Source organism: Actinia tenebrosa, unplaced genomic scaffold, assembly GCF_029948245.1.
Source record: "Actinia tenebrosa isolate PJP-AT-01 unplaced genomic scaffold, QUT_ActTen_1.0 PGA_scaffold15__27_contigs__length_11533743, whole genome shotgun sequence".
NCBI classification, from domain to species: domain Eukaryota; kingdom Metazoa; phylum Cnidaria; class Anthozoa; order Actiniaria; family Actiniidae; genus Actinia; species Actinia tenebrosa.
Genome location: NW_028292575.1, coordinates 513,629 through 535,882, shown reverse-complemented (window position 1 = coordinate 535,882; position 22,254 = coordinate 513,629). Strand labels below are relative to the sequence as shown.

The following is a 22,254-nucleotide window of genomic DNA, read 5'->3' as shown; positions in this document are numbered from 1 at the left end:
AAACTTTTTCATTTTCTCTTGCTAAAATAGAGGATATTACATGGGCGCGCGGAGATACGAAATTTATCTTCGAGTGTTGAAAAGATCTCTCAAGAGTGAGCGCAGCGAACGAGTGAGAGATCTTCAACACGAGAAGAAAAATTTCTTATCTCCAAGCGTCCATGTAATATTCTGTTTATCGTATAATTATCCATAAAATCAACTTAACAAGCTTTTTATTATTATAAAAAGTTTTTATTTATGAACTAATAGCTTAAATACACATGGAAACGATATTTTCACATGTAAAAATAACATGTCATTTTCACATGTGAAAATATCAGTTTTTCGAAAAGGAGAAATATAGATATTTTATGGATAATTATATGATAACAAGTTACAATAATACAAATATTGGCCATACATTTTTCACATTCTGGGCATCATATTTCGCGGCCCACGATGCATCGCATGCATTCCTGAACTCCTTGTGCTTTCTTCAGTATCGCTTCCTCAATCAGGTGTAACTATTCTGCATGCTTTGCGTTGTCCTTCGACTAACTTTATCTAGTACTCAATCATTCACTTTAGCGGATCCATATTTATCCACAAGTAACGTGTTCGTAACGTATACAGGACACACACACATGCGAAATTAAGCAAAACGCCTCAAGAAAAATAACTCATTTTTCCATGACTGACCCTTAACTCTAAACAGTAGCGGGGAGTCAACCAAATAAATGATTATTGAGACGCGCATTCCTTATGGACAAAGATGTGCCCTTCAATAGGACGCTTAACACATGCTGGGGACTGTAGAATAACTTGTAATCGGTACGTGCTTGAAAAAAAAAAAAAAAAATCATAAACTACTCTTGAGTGACGAATCTGATTTCCTGCTGGAATGCAAACTCCTTGATCGGCTGGAGAGATTTATATTAGCAGCTTGTTGGACGACATAGTACAATGTGGTCGAGCCGATGGCTACTACGGCGCACTGCACAACGGCAATACACGTCATGCCTGAACACGGACCAAGTACAGATTGAGACATTAATTTACTGATTTAATAGGATCTAAATATGATCTAAAAATGAAAAATTGCAACGACAAAAAATTAAAGATATTGTAATGTCTAGCCTTAGTTTTAATGTATAACATGTATTATTTAAGTTTAGTTGTTTTTGTATGTATATTCATGTAAATATAATTTCAAGTTATTTCTAAACAATGATAAAAATATTTAAAAAGTATGTATTTAGTATTCAAAGGCGGGCGCTTTTGAATGCTGAAAAATGAATACCGTAAAATTGGAATAATGTAGTACTTTAAAGAATATTAAGAAATAATGAGTTTTCTTATAATGATTTAACATTAAACCGAAATATTGCATACTCTTCGTTTGCAATAGACGTCATAGCCGCCGCGTTGGAAGAATTTGACAAAAGATTTTTCAATGAATTCTTTTGTTATATCTTCCAACATGGCGGACATCCCTTTTGTTATTGTGCTCTCTTGGGATTGATTGCAAACCAAGAATACACTCAATTGAAGAATCGTTGTCGGGTTCAGAAACACAGAACATAGAAGCTGAGACCGAAATGGCACATAGGAATTAGATGCATTCTGTGACCGGCGACCCATGGCATCATCCACTGTTTTTAATACGCGTTTGGTATTCTAAACCGACTGAGTGGATGGCGCAAGTGAATAAATTATATTAGTATATACCAACTTGTGTACTTCCTAAGAACGAGCGCGCTTTTGGTTAATTGGAGGTGAATATTGTACGATATTCACCTCTGAATCTCGGAATATTGAGTAGCAACAAAATGGCATCTGCCGGCAATCGTTTTGCTACAACTTCCGATGAGAAAATTGAAAAAATGAAAGTAAATGCCATTCGTATCAATACTAAAAAGGCAACGAAGTATGGCCTAAAAGTTTTGCTAAAAGTTTTTCGTGAATTTGTTACGCAAAGTAAAAGTTTCTGTTTGTTTGTTTTTATTGAATTATTGTATATAAAAATAAGTTACTCTGTACACAAGTTGGTATATGCTCTGTGAATATGGAGAATATTTACCTCGCCGCTCAAAGACTCGCGTCTCGGTAAATATTCCCCGATATTCACTTCGCCTTCGGCGAATAATTGCTAAATATAATTATGTCATTTCCCATGCCCTTTACTATCTTAAAACATAAAAGAAAAAGAAATAAAGGGAAAAATTCCAGACCGGAGGAATATAGCAGGCTGGTTACAATATGTTATCAAGTTTTTTATCTTCATTTGTCCTTCATCAGTTCCTCTTTTTCTTGTTCGTTCTTCTCCGGGTTTTCATTCGTATTCTTGTCAGAATTGCAGCCCAGCTTAGTCATGATGAACTCCATCGTCGAGTACGATTCTTTGCCATCAGGTAGCTGAGGATTTATCAAAACGATCTTAATCAGAAATAATCCAAAACGAAATATATGGAATAGACTTTTAGTCAAGTTGGAATTACCGCTGTGTTCCTTGATTACAGACTTATTTACTCAGGATTACCTCGTATCAGTGTCTAAATATTCACAAATACCAACGGTAAAGTAAAGAATGCACAACTTCAACAATACAAATACTTTGAAATTCTACGGACCTTCACTGGAACACATGAAGGTCGAGGCTAACTAGTATATTTAGTACAGCGCGCGAAAGCGCAATTCATCTGATGGAAAGGTTCAAAGACGTGTCACTTGTATAGAACCATCGTCGATAAGACATTTTCCTGTAGTCAAATATTAGATTTAAGCCTTTTATTGAATCACAAGCAATCTTACTCACATTGAAGAAATCAGCATCATCGTACAGTTGGTGTTGCTTGGGAGGATCGAAGATGCGGAGTCGAGCGATAAATCCTTGGAAAAATGAAAAAAAGGATAAAGAATACGATTAACGACGATAGAAAGACACTAGAGAAAAACGTTTGCGCATGCGTGCATTTCAGCATGTTTTCTAAGAATTTAGAAGAGTTTGAGTGAGAAAATAAATGTTTGTTTTCTCCAAGTATGCAAAAAAATTCGCGAGTATACTTTTGTCAGACCAAGGTACTGTATTAACGAACACAATATGAAAGAATTATACTTAAGTTTCAAGCATGGACACTAATTTGGAAGCCATTTCGGTGTTGAGGAACCGTGGCTTACTACTAACATTCCAACATACCATTAACGAGTCCTCCAATCACAGCGATTCCTACTGTTGCACCCACACCCGCCAACTGGAACAACCCTTGTCGCTTAGCACTTCGACCTTCACCTGGGGTGAACGTCACACCTAGACTTTGGAGTTTGTAAAACTCGGTGGAGTTGGCTACGGGCGCACGAGCTCCGAAGACATTATACAGCCTATGAAGAAGAGAGAAAGAACGTTAAAATAAAATAACCTGTACAAAAGTTGACAAACACTACAGTAGGTGAGTAAATTGAATTTTGTATGACTGGGGAAACTTCGGCTACGTGCCGTGCCGTGACGATAATTTGTGTGAGCATTTTCATTGGATAAGAAACAGGCTCGCGTGGTGTGATTGGTTCAAAGGGTATGGTCAATTCAGTACCGTGACCGTGTCTTTTCACAGCCACACGTAATCTACTCTTACCTCAATTCAAGTTATCTCAGGAAGCCTCGTATTACCAAGAAATTAAATTCGACAAATATTCGACTTCGATTTGCTTACCCTTCGTAGCCATAAGCCTCGTGTTCTGCTTGAGCAGCGATAATAGCTCCAGCAACGGCACCGATAATTCCTGGCATGCCATGCAGGTTGTGAATACCTGCCACATCATTGATCTTTAGGTGGCGAACCAAAAATGGCTGAAAAAAACAATCAGAATGCGTTAGAAGCTATTATAACCAATCAGAATGCGTCAGATATTATGCAAACCAATCCGAATGCGTTAAAAATTATACTAACCAATCAGAATGCATGCGTTAGTTATTATGCTAATTTAGATATTTTCAATGAGTCAAAGAAAGAAAATATACTAAAGAGAATTAAAGATATTAAACTTACGGATACGAATTGAAATCCTAGTGTGCTCACTGCGCCACCAATACTACCGACCAGCAGTGCTCCCCATGGATACATCATCATACTCGACGCAGTCCCTACAGCTACTCCTCCAGCAAGGGTCGCGTTTTGAACATGGGCCTAGAAACGAATGATGTTTGAGGGTTCAGTTGCAAATATTTGATGAGGATTTACGGAATGAATCCAATGAATATTGACATTAGCCTACAATGACAAGCAAACACTGCTCATCATGAGTTGAGCGAGAGTATATTTATTTCTTGTTATCAATCAGCTGGATTACCATGGTAATTTTTCCTTCTTTGTTGACGGCAGAAGAAACCAAGAACACGACAACAGCACTGGAGGCAAGACCAAGGTACGTGTTGATGACGATACGGTGCTGAGTGACGTAATCAGGGGCGCCGAAGACGCTATTAAAACTGGGCCAGTAGATCCACAGCAATATGGAGCCTGTGGAACATTAAAGGGCCTTTACAAAACTGGTCAAGTTGACAGAAGGAAGATTTGAGTAAATTAGCAAGGGAAAAAGGAAGGAAAGAAGGAAGGAAGGAAGAATCGAAGGAAGGAAGGAACGGCGGACCGACGGACGGAGAGAAAGAGGGAGGGAAGGAAGAAAGGAGGGAGGATAGAAATAAATAAAGAGGAATAGAAGGTGAGAAGAAAGGAAATAAAGAGTGAAGACATTAACTAACCAATCAAAGAAAACAAATCCGAGTTGTAACTTGGTTCAGCTTTAGTCGTCTCGGTCGAGTCCTTTCTGTACAATACTTTACAGAAAGCTAGACCATAATATGCTCCAAACGCATGAACTAACATGCAACCACCAGGATCTGTAACCTATAAATAACGACTATAAATCGGCTATGCGTACATGCCAATACGTTGATGTATGTCATATGAAATATTGTATTTTCTATTATAAGTTAAAAGTTAGGTAACGCTCAACGTTTCCGCTTCCCAGGGCCCAAGCTCCGTTTGGTCTTCTAATTCTGTTTTTGCCGGATACAAAAACCATATAAAGACGCTTGCGCATGCGTGCATTTTAGTAACTTTACCTAGGTTTTCCCTCGCTCTCCATTCCCTCGCCCTAGCATTCTTATTGCGCATGTTCAACAAAAGGTTTTATCGAGTATGCGCAGTGTTCTGCACATACCTGTAAGTAGTTGAACAAAACGATTTCATTAATGGCGTAGAATATCGGAAGGAAGAAAGAAATGACTATGAGCTGTAGAGTACTGCAGTATCCCAAGGTAGAGCAATATGCAATCAGTGCTACAGCTGCGGTAAAGTCTGCAGACGTTATCCTGTGCGAGAGAGATGACAAAAACAACTAATGAACTCTACTTTCTCACAATAAAGGATTAGGTTTTAAGGGAATACGAGATAAAAATCTTCGGAAGTTTTGATTTTTAGGTCATAATTTAGTTTTCAAAAATTCGATCTCCATTGGTCTCGATGCTACCCGTTTTGTGGTAAGCAAAGAAATAATACTCAAGGGGATTACATTTACTTAAGTGAAATGGAAAAAAATATTACGCACACTGAATTTGTTTCTAACCTAGAGTACTTCAATCAGGGTTGCTCTGAGAAAAGACCAGCTTCAGAAATAATGGTATAGTTATTTTGAAGTTTACTTACGATAAAATGTTGACCTGAATATGCGGCTCACCATAGATCAAACTACCAAAGATGCCCGACATAAGAATCCCCCACTGCGCGGAGAGGGCAGCCCCAAAGAACGCATAGGCGACCCCACAATAGCTGAACCGCTTGAAAAAAGACAGTAGATACGGGAACCCGAAGAATATCATCACGTGGACATCCATGAACACTGAAAACACAATCCAACATGGCGGCTGTTACTACCCTTCCCAGTAGAACAAGGCAGTTTTTATCGCCTTCATAGCGTCTGTTATTTTAACCGCAAATACATTTTAAATTGTTCAAGTGATGCTAATGTTGTACCTCGTCGACTTTTTTTAAAACCACGTGATCAAAGTGCAGTCACGTTTTAATTATCACGTGCTGTAAAAAACTTCTCCACGTGGTACAATTAGCATCCGGTGAACGATTTGAAATGCATTTGTGGTTAACATAACAGACGCTAACTGCCTCGGTCTACTGGGAAGAGCAGTAGAAACAGTATTTACTACCAAAATCGTTGAAGTGCGATCTGCGAAGTATGAATTTAATGTCTCGTTCCCTCGCTTACTAGCATTTCAACGACCGTCAATCAAAGAACAAAACTGCAATAAAAAATAAATAAATGAATATCCAGAAGGAGATTTTAAAACTGCAGTAAAGATTTTAATCCTCTAAAAATCTTTCAATGAAAGAACTGCAATTAAGAAAATATGTTTAGGGAAATTTTGGACTGAATTTTTAAGATATTCTTCGCAGGTCGCACTTCAATGCGTAACGATAATGGTAGTAGTAAGTTAAATACTTTCAGCCAATCATAGCCCAGGAAAATAACCCAGTTCCATTATTTAGTCGATAGATTAAGCTGAGATAATAAAGGGTCGAGTTCAGTGGTTCAGAAAATTAACTTCTGTTCGCATTCAAACCATTTGGGGAGTTGGTTTTGGAAAAAATTAAACGCATCTTGAAGTAAAAAAAAAGCATATTAAAAACAAAACAAAGCAAAACAAGGAGAGAGAGAGAGAAAGTTAAGATAGCCTGGTCAATAGTCGTGGAGTTTCGATTCGGAGGGCGATTATTGAGGGCCGCCAAGCAGGCTGAAGATAAGACTGCATTTTTTTCTTTCGTGAGCAAGAGTAACAACGTAAACACTGCTGTTCAGTTTTTGTTTACTTTTCTTGCTTTTGAAGTTTTTATTTGAGTCGCGTCTGCTGACAACTAAATTATCACGAGTCACGCAGCCCAATTTGCTAAAAATGCTTATCGACTAAGTTATTCAACAACTTAGAACAATGAAACCATACATTCATGAAAAAATAAACTAATAAAATAGTTTTGTAAGGCTACCGTTTACTGAGGTCTACCAAACTTACTAATTTGTGCAAATTTGTGCAAGATTTCTTATACTGAACGTTTTGGACAGATATGCACTCTAGTGCACTTTGTCGAAATTAGATATCTATTGATGTGACTTGGTGGTTGCTACAAGAAGGTTGTTATTAGCTTTACAAAGCAATAATATTAGATAACATAATTTATACATGTCGTTTGTTGAGAAGGCAAAAGCACGATAATCAAAAACATGACACACAACGCAAAGAAACTTGGATCATAGTTAATGGATCTGTTAACTATGCTTGGATGTTTCTTTGTGTATCTGTGTGTGTGTGTGTGGATTTTTTCAACCCAAAGTACATCTTCGTATGAATAGAAGCTATTCTGTCACGATTCATCATGATACTTAGTCTAAATCTCTTAAAAGTTCGTTTCGCTTCTTGAGCGCAAAATGTGGTTTAAAACAATTCTATTGATTCGTTTTCTTTAATCGTTTTTTCCCGCCTTCGTATTCAGTCAATGAATTACGAGGCTTTTAGTGTTAACGTGTTTCGTTTTGAATTACACGAAGGTTGAAGACGCTCCCTGTTTGAATATCTCAGGCACTCAAGACTTACTTGGATAGTACATGCCGATGTTATTGACTTCTAGCTTTTTGGTCTCATTAGTGTTACTACTACTACCAACGCGGCGATGCCGAGGGACTGCATGATCGCCATAGTCAGCTAAAAGAGCGAAGAGAACGATGATGAGGACTTGAAAAAGACCTCCAACTATTGGGAATGTCAACCGCTTCATCTTGGAGTTGCAGTCTCTGTGAATACTACGAGAACGCGCTTCAACAAAAACAAAAGTGACCTCTGTCCCGCGGTGGTTACTACAAAATTACTAATCTCTCATTGGTTCATCTAGGCAGGAGATCAATGAGGAGATTGTCTGTCCCAGTTTGCTCTCTGTCAGATTTTTTCCCGCGCACGGGCTAGTTGGGCGCCATCCAAGCACAAGAGCGAAAACTACGACTTATGGAATCAGTCTAGGAACGAAAGTACTCTTTTCAGGCGAAGGGATGGAGGTCTCTCTGAGTAGCGAGAGGGATATATGGGAAAAGGAAAATGGGAAATAAATGATATCAGGAAGCCTCATACTTGAAGAAGGCCTTTAAAAAAATACAGGGAATGATGATGGATAGGTCGAGGGATGGACAGACCATGGTTCTGGTAAAAGGTGCTTTATCATCCATGGACGGACAGACAAACAGTCAGACAGTCAGGCAAACTCAATGAAAAGTGTAAGATCAAAAAACCCAAAAAGAATGAAAAACGAGAAAAAACGTTTGCATATGAATTTTTCACTAGTTTTTTGGGATTCCTGTGGTTTTAAGGTGCGCAATGCATTATCACCTGGTCAGCGGTAATCATGAACTCGTAACCAAGCTGGACTCCCTAGCAACCAAACAAAAACCTCGTCAAAAGCTCATGCAGATGGAAATCTTTCTCTTCATATTTCGCTTGCTTTCGACTTAAAAATTATCCTAAAAAGCAAAAAGCTTGTTAAGATACCTTCTTAAGCGCCTATTTTAAGTGCAGGAGAAGAAAAATCCGTTTTTGGAGGATTTTTTAGTATTTTTTTTGACGTTGAATTTTTGCTAACCAAACGACAAGATGTCTATCGCTGTTGCAACTCCTCGACACTGTTTCGGCCTCAAAGCCGATGTAGCCAACAATATCTGCTACTTGGACGAACAAACTATTATATATCCATCAGGTTCTAACTGTGTGCTGTTTAATATTGACCAAAAAACTCAAAGATTTATTCCTGGTACGGACAAGAGCGCTGGTATGACAGCAATGGCAGTCAGTCCTAACAGAAGATACGTGGCCATTGCAGAAAGAGGAGGAGAAAAAGCCACGATTACTATTTACGATCTTCATACATTGAGGAAAAAGAAAGTGTTGAGTTTTGCTGAGTTGCAGTCGATAGAGTTTGTGAGCTTGGCTTTCTCTCCTGATTCAAAATACTTGGTTTGTCAGGGTGGAAGGCCTGACTGGACTTTACTTTACTGGACGTGGGAAAAGGCGAAGGTTATGGCTTATACCAAGTCTACCAACCAAATGAATTCGCCAGTCTATCAGGTATATAATACGCACTCTCTAATACCAAGAATAATACTCAATATGATTTTTGTAAACATTGAATTTAGTACTAGCAAAAGAACAATCCATTTTGATGATTGTTAACAAGATAGCTCCAGCCTTTATTTTTGTTGTTGGTATTTTGAATCGACTTAACCAAAACAATAGCAGCGATTTAACTTGCAGAAATAGTAATTTGTACGATATTTTATATATTGTGGTATCATGTTCCATTAGATAAATGATTTTAAAAAGGCTGATTTTGGTTTCTATGATATTTTTATTAAAGGTTTTTGACCAAAGATCATGCGTCATAATGAAACTGCAGATTCACAAAATATGCGAAGCATTAAAGTTACAACCTTGAGGAATAGTTGGACCGTGGAGTGTGACTTGTATTTCTTTAATGACGGGGATAATAATTGCGGAATTAGGCATGCTTCTGTAGCTGCCTGGAACAAAACTTTCCTTTCAAACTTATGTGTGGGATGTGTTGCAAGATGAAGGGCTGGCTCTGAAGTGTGTAACAGGTTTTGGTGTTCAGTGTAATTGTCGCACACTTCATGGCCAGCCAGGAAAATAACAATCTCCTGTCATAACAAACAAATGTCACACTTGTCTTCATGATTCAACTATTTCTTAAGTTTGTAACTTAAATGCTTTGCATGAAAATCTGTAGTTTTATTCTGATGCTGACCTTTGATCGACAAGGTTCAATAGAAATATTCATTGAAACCAAAATCAGCCTTTTTAACATCATTTTTATATAATGTAAAATATGTAATATTTTTGTTTTTAAACCATAGGTCAGTTTCAACCCTCAAGACAATACACAGCTCTGTGTTGTTGGTAATGGAATTTTCAAGTTGTTCCGCTACAGCGAGGGCAACCTCAAACAGTTCGCCTTCCAAAAGATGGAGCCACAGAATTTTCTCTGTCATACTTGGCTGTCTGATGAGAGGATAATAGCTGGTACAGATACTGGTCGACTACTTTTGTTCGAATCAGGAGAGCTAAAGAATGAGTTCAGTGTTTTGGGGACCACGTCTAGTACTCCTGGAACTGCAAGGTATAAGATACTATAGACCATTTTTTAAAATCCAATAATGCCTTATTTTCCATGTTTGAAGTCAAATTTATTTGTTTTGAATAAAATTGAAAAGAATAAATTTGACGTCAAATATATACGTGGGATATATTAAAAGGATATACAAGTTATACTACCAGCACACAGCCATATAGATCTTTTTAATGATAAACTCGTGAGAGATTTATTTGAGAAATCGAGGTTGGTATTGCAGTGTAGTTGAGTTGTCGGTTTGATTCCTGGAATTGATCTCCCTCTTGATTCCAAGGTTTCCTCCAGGTTCTGCATTAATCTCTCTCCACAAAACCCAATTAATCACAATTTATACTGTGAGTTATCCATGCCCTGAATGAAATCAGCCCAGAGTTTGTTTCTGGGTATCTGGGTTCAATGAAATTTTATGATAAGTAAAAAATGTAGTTCCAGAAAATATCCATATCCCACCCACAGGAGGAAATTGGAAATTCTGGAGGGGAGAGGGGTCAGAGAAAGAACAAAATTACAGAGTTCTTTTTGAAGGAAATTGGAAGTTCCTGGTGATAGGGGAATTCCTTTTAAAAATTCCCTCCATGGTGGGGGTATGGATATTTTCTGAAACATACACAGCTAATGTTTGGTCATTTGGGAGATGTATGGAAATTTTCTATGTTATAGAATTTTTTTTTTAAATCATCGATTCTGAATTTTCATTCAGGCAACCAAGTGTAGGAGCAGGAGCAACCACCACAGACCAAGCTGACGAACCACCACAAGTCCTTTGTATTGCAGCATTCTCCAAAGGATTCATCTGTTCTGGTGGGCTAGGTGTAGTACACTTGTTTGAGAAAACAGAGGAGAAAGATTTCTACAAGAAGAGCAGAGAAATAAGGATTCCTACAGATGCTCAAAGCCCTGACCCACAGATGACTGAGAAACAAGAAGTAAGAAACCTGACAATTAGTCCATCTGAAGAGACACTGGTGTGTTCTACCAATACATCACAGCTATTTAACATCACACTATCATCTGCTGATCTTGGAAAGGTAAGATATGAGACTTAGTGGCTTAGCGAGGGGGTGAAAACTAAACACATAAATTATATGCATGTGTATTGTGTAATTCCAGAAAATATTTATACCCACACTATAGAGGGAATTTGTAAAAGGACCCCATTACCCCCAGGAACTTCCAATTTTCTTCCATACAAATTCTGTGATTTTGTTGTTCTTTCTCTGACTCCCCTCCCCTCCCCTCCAGAATTTTCAATTTCCTTTGTGGGTTGGGTATGGATATTTTCTGGAACTATGCATTGGCCAGAAAATGGTACATTGTCCCCTCCCCCACTTCATGACTGCAACATCACTTTGCTCCTGATAATACTGATTCACCGGTTTACCTTTTCCATTTGAATCTTGTTGATATGTAAGAATATGTACTTATTGACTGAGTGGGAGGGCTGTACGGAAAAATATTTGGCTCGAGGTCATGTTGTACGGACCTCGCTGCGCTCGGTCCGTACAAATGACCGAGAGCCAAATATTTTCCTGTACGGCCCGACCTAACTCAGTCAATAAGCATTTTATCATATGAGCCTCACGAAAATAAAAATGATTAAGAAAAAGAAAGCGCACGGATTCGAGCAGGGCCGGACGGGTTTTTCCGGCCCGCTTACGTCAACCCGTCCGGCCCCCATCACGTGACTTTTTCCAATGGTTTTATTAGAGCGCGCGAGCAGGGCCGTACGGGTCATATGATAATATATCATATTGCACTTGTCCTTTTGATGACTTATCAACAAAACTTACAGCACAAATCCCAAAGGTATTGACTAATCCATTCAGTTTGTCAAAACATCAGCGTCACTATCGGACAGCATTCCTTCTGATGACTATGCACTAATGATTTGTTATATACTAGGGTGATATGGCAACATTTGAGCTCTTATCCCAGTCATTTCATCATGGTAGTATTACTGGTATGGATGTATGTATCAGAAAACCTCTCATAGCAACATGTGGTCTGGATAGATCTGTTAGAATATGGAACTATGAAACATGGTAAGTAGAATTACCAACATTACTTTGGGTCCAGCAAACCATCCTTGGAGTTCTACTTAGAACCTCTTTTGAATTATCCTCTGTGGGGTAGTGTAGGAACTAAACTGTATACCCTCCCCAGATGAACTCCTCGCCCCCTTGGAAATTCCAGTCCTCCTCCAAAGAGGTCAGATATGGATATCTGGAACTACACAACATATCCTCCCCAGACCAGTCTACAGGTGGCCTTGGAAATTCCAATTCCTTTATTTGGGGCATAGATATTTTTTGAAACTACTTATTACTGTAAATTAAAAAGGCCAAGAGGCCCAAAAAGAACAAAAGAGGAAAGAGAATGAAAGAGAAGAAGATATTGTATTGGATTAGTCATATGGCATATTAATGCCCTTTGATTTATATAAAATTCTTCTGTATCTGATTATATTTATGAAAATTGATATATCATCAGCTCACTACAAGCCTATAAAGAGTTCCAAGAAGAGTGCTACAGTATTGCTCTTCACCCATCTGGTCTCTACATCCTGGTTGGGTTTAGTGACAAACTGCGACTGATGAACCTATTGATAGATGATATCAGGTCCTTTAAAGAGTTTACCATCAGAGGATGCCGAGAGGTAATGCTTGTGAACAAAACCCAAAATATATGTTAATAGACCTATAACAACCTCCAATGTGATTGGTTCATTCAGTGTGCCGAGATCATCCCACTCATCCGTTTAATCTCGTTCTCTCTCTTCCTAGTGTTCTTTCAGTAATGGTGGACATCTTTTTGCTGCTGTTCATGGCAATGTCATCCAGCTCTACTCTTCAACTACCTTTGAGAATGTAGGAAACCTCAAAGGTCACAATGGAAAGGTATGGCCAAAGCATGACTTGAATAGGCTACCTGTGGCAACAGGAAGCCCAATGTTATACTCAGTAACAAAGATGTTGGGGAAAATATGCAATATGCAAAGACTGTAATATAACATCTCGTACCTCCATTTTATATTAATTCTGACCTTTGTTTAGGTTCGTCAAGTGATCTGGAGTCAAGACGACAGTAAGATAATCTCTTGTGGTATGGATGGTGCTGTATATGAGTGGAATGTCTATAACTACAAGCGTGAAGGGGAAAGTGTACTCAAGTCCTGTAGTTATACTAGTGTGTCCGTCTCTGCTGATGGACGAACAACATTTGCCGTTGGCTCTGACAGAACATTGAAAGAAATATGTGATTCACAGGTGAGTAGTCCAAGCCTTGTTTTTAAGGGACACATGAAGAGGGGAACATGAGGGAAGGGTTAGGAGAAGCAACATATAGCGGAGGAGTACTTCTCGACACTTTAATTATTTTACCAATCCCCATGTGCTTTATAAATAGAGCGTGCTATGTGCTCTCATAAAGCACACACTACCTACCAATTAGAACGCAAGATTTATAACAGTTATTTAATACTTTGTTCTAATTATCGCCTTCAGATTTTGAGAGAGGTGGAAGCAGCAGATACAGTCCTAACCCAGTGCGTCATGTCTCGGTCCGGCAGAATGTTGTTTGCCGGAACCAGTGCTGGTACCTTGAGGGCCATGAAGTTCCCGTTGACTGTACCAGGGGAGTGGCAAGAACACCAGGTGCATTCTGGGTCCATAAACAAGGTGAGGTACCATTAAGATACCACAGGCAACATATTCAGATTTTGACAGGCAACCTATTTTAATATTGGATTCCACTTGATTCTCATTCAAATATTTGTTCTTTCAGATGCGCATGTCATACGACGATCAGTATCTGTTCACAGTGAGCGAGGACGCATCTTTATTCATTTTCAAAGCGGTTGACAAAGAAGGGCGTGGACTGAAGAGAGATAAGGAAGCTGGTTACGCTGAAGAGATTTTGATCACCAAGTCTGACTTGGAAGAGAAGGTGAGTTATATCATCATTAGGCTAAGGCCTTCTTGAAACCGTTAAGGATAAGCGCACTTTTGATAAGTCTCATAACGCACCTTTAATCAGAAACCGCAGAGGTGAAGGGTGGTTGGGATTTGATTTCTAGTGTTTCTCAATTAGCTCTCTCTGTGATCCTACGCGATGCTTAATAAACACGACTTTGCAAACTGAATAGCACAAGCACCGTGCGTTCTTCCCTAATGCATGCAAAGTCGTATTGTCTGTCCGTGCCTTAATCAATAGAGGCTTTGCATCATCACGTGATGGCAGCCATGTCAGGAGGCAGGGAACAATTGAATCTGGTCTCATCTGATTTACATGGAAAGAATACAGTATGCCCTGGGGAGAACAACTCTGCCATTACGTGAGGGTGCAAAGCCTCTATACAAGCTCTTGAAATGCAGACGAGCCAATGTTTCACGTTTCTTTGCGTTTTATATTTTCCTTTTTTTACCATAGCTACATATCACCAGAAACAATTTTTTGATGCTGTTTTTATATCTTTAGAATTCCATGATGGCGGAGCTGAAGACTCGAGTCGAAGAACTCAAGATGGAAAACGAATACCAACTGCGACTTAAAGACATGAACTACAACGAGAAGATCAAAGAACTGACGGAAAAGTTCATCCAAGAAATGGAATCTCTGAAGACTAAAAACCAGGTGCTCAAAACCGATAAAGAGAAAGAAGAAGCGAAACACGAAGAAGAGATCGCAGACCAGATGGAAAAACATGGGAAGGAACTGCAAGACTTGGAGTCTGCTAATAACCAGAAGTTGATGTCTGAGTACGAGAAGTATCAAGAACTACAGGCCAAGAGTCAGAAGATGCAGGAGGATTATGAAAGACAATTGACGGAGATGGAAGAGGCCCGAGAGCAGGTCCTTGAGGAACTCACGGAGTATTATGAGAATAAGCTACAAGGGAAGACTTCTCAGCTGGAACAGGTACCTAATAATACACAAAGCAGTCGGAAAAAGTGTTTTGTCAAGAAGTGCACGCAAATAGATGAGATGATAATGTGATAATGATGAAGGTGATAATCATGATTAGGATGGTGATGATAGTGGTGGTGGTAGTGATGGTGATGATGGTGGTGGTGGTGGTGATGATATGATGATGATGATGATGGTGATAATCATGATCAAGATGGTGATGATGTCATGATGGAGATCGACCATAAACTGATGACGATAATGATTTGATAACTGATTAAGATTTCTCTGGAGTATTTCGTTGCACTCTTTATCCTACTGTATCAACTGATGTCTAGTAATCTTATTGCCTTGTAAAGCCGATTGATACATTATTGATTGTTTTGTTGTATATAGTCTCAAGAAGAGGCGAGACAACAGCTGCGTGAATACGAAGAAACCAAGAAGCAGATCGAGGAAGACGCAGATCGCGAGATCCTTGACATCAAGAACAAATACGAGAGACGACTAAGAGAGGAGAAAGAAGCTAATCTAAGACTGAAGGGCGAGACAGGGATCATGAGGAAAAAGGTCAGAGTAATACAGTATCATGGGAGGGATAAATCTCAGGGCGGGAATGTGTAGGGAAGTATAGGGTGGCGTAGCTGTGAGAGCGCTCGCCTCTCAACAATGCGAGCCGGGTTCGAGTCCCGACGAGCTCGGTGTTGTATGTGAGTTGAGTTGTTTGTTTCCGGATTGTCCGGCTTTCCTCCCTCCGCAAAAATCAACTTCTTAATTCCAATTGGAATCCAGTGGAAGAAGAGCCACTCTCGTGGAATCCACTGTTAATCCCATTAATTAATTAGAGAACGGAATTGGGAGGGTAAGTGGGTTCCACCTTAGTTCCGGTTCCGGTTCGCATTGGTGCAGGACGAGCACATTGAGCCAGACAAGTGTTTAGATATGCAGAAGTACATAAAATAAAAACTGAGATGTTCCGCCGTGCGTAAACATGTTGAGCTTATTCTAGATCTCGAGTACTAGTTAATTTAGTAATACGTTTTTGTGTTTGTTTGGTTTTCAGTTTACAAGCCTGCAAAAAGAAATAGATGACTACAAGGCTGAGATCCAGAGACAACACAACGAGAATAACAAACTACAAGGTGTGATTAAATCACTGGAGAAAGACATCTATGGACTAAAGAAAGAGATCCAAGAGAGAGATGAGACTATTCAGGATAAGGTAAAGTCAGTGAAAATTATCTTTGTGGAACTATCGATAATTGCGTTTTATGGGAAGCCATTTCAATGTTACGGGTTATCGCACCATGTTAGTACTGCTAGTCAGTAACATAGGATTCCGCCATCTTATACGAAAACCACTTCAGTGTTAAAAAGCCATTTCAGTGTTACCGCGTTCCGTACCGTGTTGGTGCTCTAAGTATGGAAATCAATGTGTGGAAGGCCATTTCAGTGTTACGCCATGGCGCACCATGTAACGCAGATTTTCTCTCATACGAAAACCACCCTATGAGAAGCCATTTCAATGCGCGCATCTTACGTTCCGTCCTCTCATACGTAGAATGTCAAAGTCCTCCACTCCTACGAAAACCATTTTTAGCCTCTATTCTTATGTCAACCTTATTTTGTTATAGGAAAAGAGAATTTACGATCTGAAGAAGAAGAACCAGGAACTCGAGAAGTTCAAGTTCGTACTGGACTACAAGATCAAAGAACTGAAAAAACAAATTGAACCAAGAGAAAATGATATCAAGGCTATGAAGGAACAGATTCAAGAGGTTAGTCAGTGGCTCATCGTTCATTGCTTTAAGTCATCGCTTTGTAGAGGTTACAGAATACTTTTTACAGTTCCGTTCAGTGACCACGAGCAATAGTTCCAATTCGAAGTTGGAGTTTCAGCGCATAGCAAAACTATACTTTTTATCATTCGCGGCAACTCCAACCTCGGCTTGGAACTATCATTCTTGGTCAACTGAACGGAACTGTAAAAAAGGAGTATTAGTTTAAAGCAATGCACGCTATTTTTGATAAGCAAGGTGTACAAAAAATACCAACACTCGGGTTAAAAACGTGAGACGTTTGGTCGAGCCGTCCCTTTCACCTGCTTTGTAGTGAACTTCTCTCGAGAATGCTGCGCAAGGGCCCACAAAAGATCACAGAATATTTTCATGATTTTGCGTCCTCATAACGATTTCTATTCGTAGATGGAAAGCGAGTTGGAACGATTCCATAAGCAGAATACCAGCCTTGAATTGAATATAACAGAACTGAGGCTGAAACTGAAAGCAACGGATAAAGAAATGCACCAAGAACGACAAAAGGTATATTCTCTTTTCTGATATGATAGTGTAGGTAAAGTATGTGGGCAGTCTTCCTGTGACAAAAGGGTCATAAATAGGTAATAACAAATAATTGACTTTATTTAGAGAGGGTGACTTGTGAAAGTGGCAACTTAGCACTGATAAACCTGTGACCCTCTATGTTTGACGTCTCTTAGTGAGACTGGACCGCCATTTTACGTGGTCATCCGAGCCACGGCGAAGGTCTAACCATTTGAAGATATTTTAGAGCAAAGGCAGCACCTTTTACTCGCGGATATTTGAAGCCCCTGACTGTTGGTCCAGCCGGGTCTTGAACCCACGACCTCCCTGAGCCAACCGGGAAGCAGGAGGGATAATTCAAGCCCTGAATCAATCAGTTCGTTTACTCTCGTTTTCTGTTTATTTTTTGGTAGGTACGCGATGTAGAAGCAGTGGTGAAGAGGTTCAAAACAGACCTTCATAACTGTGTCGGGTTTATCCAAGAACCCAAGAAACTCAAAGAAAGTGTCAAGAGTCTTTACACCAAATACGTACAAGATGAAACGGTACGCTATCTCATTCTCTTTCTATGCGCGCAAATGAAATCAGTGACGTCATTGTGTTCACTGACGTCATGTTTGATGGGACGTCATATTCCTTATATTATGCGATAAGCGACATAATCAATAAGTGAACAAATCACTGTAGATAGGAATTCAAAGTAAAATGTCTGAGGTACAGCTCCGTGACCGTGACGGCACTGTGTCAGGGCACTGCTGTGTCATTGGCTCACTTCGCACCTTTATTGGCTGTCTTTCCCAAGTTTTAATGCGAAACTTCAAAATTTCTAATTAGTCGTGACGTAGTATTTAGTGCTATAGAGAACATTTTTATTATGAAGGTCCTAACAATATAATATATTTTTAATTATTTTCGTATTTACAGCCTGAGGCAGCTGGTGTGGATTCAGACATCCAACATGAGTACGCACGACAGCGAGAACATCTCGAGAGAAGTGTCGCGTCTTTAAGAAAAAAACTGGCTAAAGACTCTGAAATACACAGAGCTGATAATGTCCGCATCATGCAGGTAGGAAGGGAAGGGTTGCACCCCACTTATATTTTAGTTCCTAGAGTCAGTGGTGCTATGTTCGTTGTCAAAAAATATCTCTTAGTAAATATTTTTTTGTTGTTTTTAGGAAAATGTTACACTCATCAAAGAAATCAATGATCTTCGCCGCGAACTCAAAATAGCCAGAACAATGGTACATGACCTAGAGACAGCCTTAGGTGTCATGCGCAAACAGCAACATCTTGCAAATGCTGGTGGCGAAGACACAAACAATGAGAACAACAAGAAGACAGAAGAAATGAACCAACTGGAAAAGATCATTGATATTCAAAAGGGTGAAATTCGAAAATTGAGGGTCCAGATAAAAGATCTTGAATCCTTCTCAGCAAATAGACCCCCTTCTGGAGGCAAGCTTCCACCCGTCCCAGTTATCTAATTCAAAACTAGAAAGTAATGAGAATAATTCTTAATTCTGTACATAGTTTTTTTTAATTCTCATCCAAAGATCGAATCCACAGGCATATTTTATCCAAATAATTATAACAGAACTAATAAAATACGATATTTTAAGATTTTAAAACGCATAATTGTGCTAATACTTTTTTAAATAAATTAATTGGTGGCCAATTTATTAACAACTCATAACAGGAAAATATTTTTTAAGCAGGGAGTGTAATATTGTGTAACTATAAACCTTCTTGTCAAAGGACTTTGTAAATAAATACTTTTTTTTTAAATATTGTTTTCTTTGCTTCTCTTTTTATCATTCTTTTCGCTATTCTTATTTTTTTCTTTTCGAGCCAGTTTTTAAACAATTAAAATTGTTAATTAAAATTGTTTTTACATTTTTGATAGGTTTTTTGTTCACACTTAAAATTGTTTACTGGCTTTTCCTTTTTTTTCCCTCTTCGTTAGTTCATTTTTCATTTCTATATTTTTACATTCTCTAGATTTTCTTTCCTTCGTTATTCATCATTATACGACAAGCTGCGCCTGTCACAGTTACTAAGGTAACGAGCCATTTAAAAACTCAGTTGGGCTCTTATTAGCACGCCCCTTACCAAACGAAAACTGAAAGCTTGAGGAAGCGGAGGTTAAAATAAAATTTCTTAGACACTTCAAATCCTGATAAATCGTTTAAAATGGAAAGAAGGAGAAAGGTTGAAAAATAACGCAAAGTTCAAGTGTTAACTAGTTTTCTTTCTTATGTTATATTTAGTTCATTTATGATTTCCAAAGGAGCAGACAAATTTATTTTTCTTTACCTCCCCCATGGGAATATTTTGTTATTGTTTATACTTCGATGTTGATCCGCTTTCGAGTTTCCGAAGGAAGCTTTTTTTAAAGACTTACATGTACACACTACAAAAATGCCTCCAAGAAGGGCCAAGAAAGCCCCAGAAGACACCAAAATAGTCGAATCTTCAAGATTCAAGACTATTCGAGTGAATGAAAGGATTTCCATCGAGGCTTTTATCGAGAAAAATAAGCTCAAGTTCGCTACAGGGAAAGGCTTCTACCAACTCACTAAACCAGAAACCATACAGTTTGACAAAGAGATCGTAGTTAGACGGAAATCTGATGGAGTTTTTGCAACAGGGGACAAGGTGGGTGCATTTTACATGTAATTCCTTAAAATTATACTCGTATAATATAACTACTGCATACTTGTGTTGCATACTTCTGATGCTAACTTGAACATTTCCGCTCATAGCTAACAATAAGTCAGGTGTATCGTGCATTGAAGTGTTTTAAGAATATATATTTTTTCGCTTTAAATCATATGAAGCTATGATTTTGACTCAATTTTGATCGATAGATTTTAAGTAGGATAAATTTCCTTCAACCAGGCATTTTTTTCTTGTCCATATAAATATCAGTTATAGGACTTAATGGATAGCTCAAGCCAAGCCTGTATATTCAATTTAATCAGTCATGTATGCATGAATAATTAATTAAACTTTACTTTTATTGTGAGTAACTTTAAACTGAAAAATAGATTAACTTTCTATTTATTTTTTTAGCTGAGGTCTGTCTTAGACATCCCTAAAGAGACAGCCAAATTCAAGGTCGACAATGACAAGCTTGCTGACTTTGATATCTTTATACAATCCACTTCGTATAACAGGATTTTACTTCCAGATACTGATTTCTTGTATGATACTGGGGCAGAGAGTGCCAGTACTGCTGGTACATCAGCAGCTGCTGCAAAAGATGAAGCATCTGCAGAGAAGAAGTCAGAGACGTTTGAGGAGGAAGTTTGTGGCAGAGGTTCTGGTGGTGGGATGAATCGTAGTTTACACCAACGTTTTGATACTCTTGCTGTGCGTACAACAACATACGAAGCTACACTAGGAGAGGAAAGTGGTTTAATTCCAGTTGATCGTTCTCGCTTCCGAATTCTTGATGTCACTGAGCGCTGCGACATCAAGACGTTTGTCCAAAAAAACAGCCTGATATTCAAGACTGGTAAAGGTTTCTACGAATTTACGAAACCAGAGAAGATTTCAGACAAGAAGAAAGTTGTGCTGGTCGATAAAGTGACAGGAGATATGTTCACGGGACAGGATGCGCGTATTATGATTGGTGCAGGGGGGACAGGAAAAATCAAGCCCGAGTCTTTTGAAAAATGGCGCGTGTTTGTACAAAGTACTTCGTACAACCGAGTACTGATGCCTGACACTGGGTTCTTGTACGAAGTGGATACAGACCACTAGAATCGATGGTAGTTACCAACTAGGCTGTTTTAATTGACATTGATAGACACAATTTCAAGTTTTCAGTATAAACCCCATTTTATGTCTGACTAATGTCCAAAATAATAGACACTAAACGAAATTGAATTTGTAATTGTTTCATGTGATTACCATTTTTAGAAAATTTTATTATACCAGTCACCAAAGTTTTAGAAAATTTTCAGCCACACTTTCCCTTCATAAAGCGTTCTTCCTCTAGGATCAACTTGTATGAAAATAGCAACAACAACAAAACAATTGCAAATAAAAAAAATTCTTAGAAACGACTATTCGTGGTCAGCTGTTATAATTATGTATGACTTGCGTTGTCGAGTGCCAGAAAAAGTTTCTTCTAATTTCCGAGACTGTTAGCCACCAATAGCTTTTAATACTCGCGCTATGGTTGATGGGAAGGATCCTTCATTATTCAATGATGCCCCTAACCATAAGCCAGCTTGGTCAGTTAAAAAGTCTAAGAAAAGAAAGCTTTCAATTGCTATGTTTTTATCTTTGTAGCTACGATTTTTTGGCGGTGCCTTTGCGCGCATTAATTACCTTCCCGCGTTCATTACGGATTGAATAAGCTTATGAATGACAACCGGGTTCGAGTCTGCTAGTTTTGTAAAGTTTTGAAAATTTGCCATTCTCTAAAACTCGATCCCATTTTCTCCGTTTCTCTTCCGTTCCTCTTCGCTCAGTTTTACGGGCTAGATAAAATGCACCTCTATACACTTCCCCTACCCCCCTCCCGTCTAATACATCTGTTAACATCATCTCCTCTCCCTTCCTTGAATTTTTCACTATTTCTCTTGGATCAATCTCTCTTTTTTCTTTCTTTTTTCCCCCTGTCATTGTTTATTTAGAGGGGTTTTATGTATTACTCTCCGGTTTTTGTACCCCAAGCATTTTTTTCGCGCCAAAAATGCTAATTTGAAACGAAAGTTACATCACTCAACTAGTCCCACTCCCTAGCGGCCCTTATCTATCTTAGAACAACAAGAATACAGA

General features: G+C 38.7%; 3 protein-coding genes across 3 annotated transcripts; 2 read left to right on the top strand and 1 right to left on the bottom strand.

Annotated features, from left to right (window-relative positions):
- Positions 1-1,024: 1,024 nt before the first annotated feature.
- On the bottom strand, positions 1,025-7,885 carry LOC116288864 (ammonium transporter Rh type B). Its single transcript, XM_031695730.2, has 10 exons — positions 7,640-7,885; positions 5,685-5,877; positions 5,200-5,350; positions 4,739-4,883; positions 4,327-4,496; positions 4,026-4,163; positions 3,690-3,826; positions 3,179-3,360; positions 2,798-2,871; positions 1,025-2,397 (listed from the first exon to the last, which is right to left on the bottom strand). Exons 1-10 carry the CDS (start codon positions 7,818-7,820, stop codon positions 2,263-2,265), a joined length of 1,506 nt encoding a protein of 501 aa, XP_031551590.2. The 5' UTR covers positions 7,821-7,885; the 3' UTR covers positions 1,025-2,262.
- Positions 7,886-8,261: 376 nt separating this feature from the next.
- On the top strand, positions 8,262-19,215 carry LOC116288863 (cilia- and flagella-associated protein 57). Its single transcript, XM_031695729.2, has 17 exons — positions 8,262-9,154; positions 9,961-10,223; positions 10,936-11,263; positions 12,138-12,277; positions 12,726-12,891; positions 13,019-13,132; positions 13,289-13,501; positions 13,739-13,912; positions 14,019-14,180; positions 14,712-15,152; positions 15,537-15,710; positions 16,204-16,362; positions 16,775-16,918; positions 17,345-17,461; positions 17,875-18,006; positions 18,386-18,529; positions 18,639-19,215. The coding sequence occupies exons 1-17, from the start codon at positions 8,684-8,686 to the stop codon at positions 18,945-18,947; spliced, it is 3,651 nt and encodes a 1,216-aa protein (XP_031551589.2). The 5' UTR covers positions 8,262-8,683; the 3' UTR covers positions 18,948-19,215.
- Positions 19,216-19,822: 607 nt separating this feature from the next.
- On the top strand, positions 19,823-21,536 carry LOC148910778 (uncharacterized). The gene is made up of 2 exons (XM_089030748.1): positions 19,823-20,118; positions 20,536-21,536. The coding sequence occupies exons 1-2, from the start codon at positions 19,882-19,884 to the stop codon at positions 21,226-21,228; spliced, it is 930 nt and encodes a 309-aa protein (XP_088886874.1). The 5' UTR covers positions 19,823-19,881; the 3' UTR covers positions 21,229-21,536.
- The last annotated feature ends 718 nt before the right edge of the window (positions 21,537-22,254 follow it).

Bases quoted from the DNA above. Each gene is read 5' to 3' on its own strand.
- LOC148910778 (XM_089030748.1), top strand. From the start codon at position 19,882: ATGCCTCCAAGAAGGGCCAAGAAAGCCCCAGAAGACACCAAAATAGTC. The intron at 20,119-20,535 runs GTGGGTGCATTT...TTATTTTTTTAG, and splicing joins TTTTTGCAACAGGGGACAAG to CTGAGGTCTGTCTTAGACAT.
- LOC116288863 (XM_031695729.2), top strand. From the start codon at position 8,684: ATGTCTATCGCTGTTGCAACTCCTCGACACTGTTTCGGCCTCAAAGCC. The intron at 14,181-14,711 runs GTGAGTTATATC...TTATATCTTTAG, and splicing joins AGTCTGACTTGGAAGAGAAG to AATTCCATGATGGCGGAGCT. The intron at 18,007-18,385 runs GTACGCTATCTC...TCGTATTTACAG, and splicing joins AATACGTACAAGATGAAACG to CCTGAGGCAGCTGGTGTGGA.
- LOC116288864 (XM_031695730.2), bottom strand. From the start codon at position 7,820: ATGAAGCGGTTGACATTCCCAATAGTTGGAGGTCTTTTTCAAGTCCTC. The intron at 5,878-7,639 runs GTAAGTCTTGAG...TTGTGTTTTCAG, and splicing joins CATCGGCATGTACTATCCAA to TGTTCATGGATGTCCACGTG. The intron at 3,827-4,025 runs GTAAGTTTAATA...TGTTTTTTTCAG, and splicing joins TAGGATTTCAATTCGTATCC to CCATTTTTGGTTCGCCACCT.